We start from the raw sequence: 2,807 nt of genomic DNA, 5'->3' as shown, positions 1-2,807 counted from the left end.
AGATTAAGTATAATAGAACGTAAAATTGCAGCTACATTTTGCTTAATGTCTATCATCATGTAATGATTACGATGAAAAAACCGATTCAGTTTTCCCAACAGAAGTTCGTATCTATAAATGTCATCCTTTGCGTGAAATATTTCCTCTTTTGCTCGTTCCAATATATTTTCAACAAAGTCTGTTTTCACTGTATGTTGACAGGTAAGACACTGCCATTTGTTATTCTTTTTAACAACGAAACCATCACGTTTATTTTGTGCACACGGTGGGCAAATTAGACTGCTCATATGAGACCCCAGTTCTGTGGGGTCTTCACAACGTGCGCAAGTACAGAAGAAGTATTTTCCCAACTTTAAGTTTTGACGACGTTCTTCGGTACCCTGCAAAAAGTGTTATCTTATTTTAAATGCTTTATATTACAAATGGTTCAAACGTTTACTGACTAAGAGAACATTTGTGTAGCAGTTAAGTAACATTTCGCCTTGAGTGATGTCGCGATTGGCATAAACTTTCATTTTGTAATTATCATCTATAGCTACCACAGTATTGGTGACACACTGATGTGACATCAATGACGCATTTAGGTATACTGCACGCATGTATGATGTGTCTGGAGCACGTATTTCAAAGCAATTTACATCAACTATGCTACACAAACGCTGCAAGAGTTCTTCATCAATCGATTCTTCATCTGACTTGAGATAATTTGGTAGCCCCGAATTGATTATAGGTGTAACTACATTTTTCTTGATTTCGTCCCATACTTCAGTATTGCGTCGTTCCTCCAAATGTGCTTCAAGCTGTATAAATTTTTTATAACATTCAGCCGTTTCAGTGTTTTCCCGAAGTAGAAGACATTTAAGAACTCCGTAGATCTGACCACCTTTCTGCAGCTCAGAGGTTTTTAGTTCATTCATATCAACGAATTTGTTACAATCGTAGTCATTGTGTGTATTACAGTTCCCACACAGTGGAAACACTTTACATTTACTGAAATAAATTATTAATACAATTGTTAGTATATTTGTCGATCCTGTGGGTAGAAAACTACCTGAAGATGGCTTTTAGATCATTTTAGTTATTAACAAAAAATATATATTTTATGAAACAGTCATGATGTATTAATATTGAATATAGATATATATAAATACTGTTCCTCGCTTCATTTTTTGGCTCTTAAGTCCTTTAAGGTGAATCAGACACGTGTTGGTTGTGATGTTAAAATGTTAATAGATTGAATAAGAATTATTTCAAATATGAGATATACTTAATTTATTCCCTTTCTGTTTGCTTAATTTATTGTTATTGATAATGATCTAATTAGAATTGGAGATCTGCTAGTGTTTTTGTTATTGGCTCAAATGAGCAAACACCTAAATCATCTCTAGTGCTTTGTGACAACATGAAATTCTATATCTTCATTTTCATCCATTTAGAATATGAATAGAACATGTTCTTCAAAATTTATTCTTTCTGTTGTTGATGTCGTTGATACAAAATGTGATAATATTTTCCACAACTGCACCCTTTCTATCTATTTACTCATTTTTAATGGAGTCCAATGTAAGATCTTTCCAAACTCTAAAGATGTGCAGTATTTTGGAGACTTAATCGCAAAAACCTTGATCTTGAGATTATATTTAATTATATTTTTAACCACACAACCAAACACAAGCACATACCATACACTGTAACAAATAGATGCAGTGTTTAAACTATCTGCAATTTCATTTAGTCACGGATATTAATTCACATTTTAAATTAATCTCAGTATTTATATTAATTACTGAACTAAATATGAAAAATCCGCATTCTTTAAAAATATGCAATTAGTTTAATTGCATTAACCTCCTACACATATTTGAATATATACTATATATACTATATATATTATATATATATAGTTTATATTTAAAATGGAATAATCCTAATATTTGAGATTTTACCTGCAGAATTCATTTGCTAAGAGGAAGCAGTTCGAACAACGTCGTTCATCATTTGCCGATAAAATCAGAACAGGACATTCAAGCATAATAGTTTCTCCGGCTTTAATGTCTATAGCAGCTGTTAGATATCTATTTATTTAAGACATATATTTATTATTCTTATCTCAAAATTTATATATATATTTTATAAATATAGATACCGTCCCAATTCATTGTCTTGTTCGATTTTACACTTTTTATCGAATTCATCCATATTTCTTCTGCCCGTTAAATATATTTCCTTTCCACCTTTCAACTTATTATTTTTAGTTGATATATTTCACCGATTTACTTATTTGTGTACTGAAAACTAATTATTTTTAAAATAGACTGCTAAACAGAACTTCACCAAATCGCAATATTAAGACACTGACGATCCGAAAACGCAGGCAGGCGACAGCAACGACATTTTCAAAAATGCAAAGCGTTTCATTTTCTGGCCAATTATTTTTGCTACCCTGTCGCTATATTTCTGCTCTTCATTAGACAGTATTTCGTTTTTGTAGCGAAAACAATCACTAAGGCATTGTTAATTTCATTGTAATAATGTTTTTCGCAGTAATACAATGTATTGGCCGAGAACGAATTAGTGTACTACTGCATTATGTGTTAAATGGTCTTAGTATTATTCCCTCAGAGTACAACCTTAAAATTAGACTATAGTACAGAACTTACCTCAGAGTGGAGCCAATCACTGTGACTAAAGTATATTTGCAATACTATAACTGACCTTAAACGAGTATAAGACATTCAGCCTTGTTAAAAACTCAAGTATGTACCTGACTAAAGAGTTTCTAGCATTAGCGTCCTCCTCAAAAGTAA

General features: G+C 31.8%; 1 protein-coding gene across 1 annotated transcript in view; it reads right to left on the bottom strand.

The window, feature by feature from the left end:
• The window catches only part of LOC119681264 (SET domain-containing protein SmydA-8-like), a 5,100-nt gene extending 2,637 nt beyond the window's left edge, over positions 1 to 2,463 (bottom strand). Inside the window, exons 1-3 of the mRNA XM_038094407.1 lie at positions 2,147 to 2,463; positions 1,947 to 2,075; positions 928 to 990 (exon numbers count right to left, since the gene is read on the bottom strand). Coding sequence (XP_037950335.1) covers positions 928 to 990; positions 1,947 to 2,075; positions 2,147 to 2,199 — 245 coding nt within the window. The 5' untranslated portion in view covers positions 2,200 to 2,463. The remainder of the gene's footprint in view (positions 1 to 927; positions 991 to 1,946; positions 2,076 to 2,146) is intronic.
• Positions 2,464 to 2,807: the final 344 nt, after the last annotated feature.

Source organism: Teleopsis dalmanni, chromosome 2 (assembly GCF_002237135.1).
Source record: "Teleopsis dalmanni isolate 2A chromosome 2, ASM223713v2, whole genome shotgun sequence".
In the NCBI taxonomy this organism is placed as follows: domain Eukaryota; kingdom Metazoa; phylum Arthropoda; class Insecta; order Diptera; family Diopsidae; genus Teleopsis; species Teleopsis dalmanni.
This window is presented reverse-complemented; position numbering and strand designations above follow the sequence as displayed.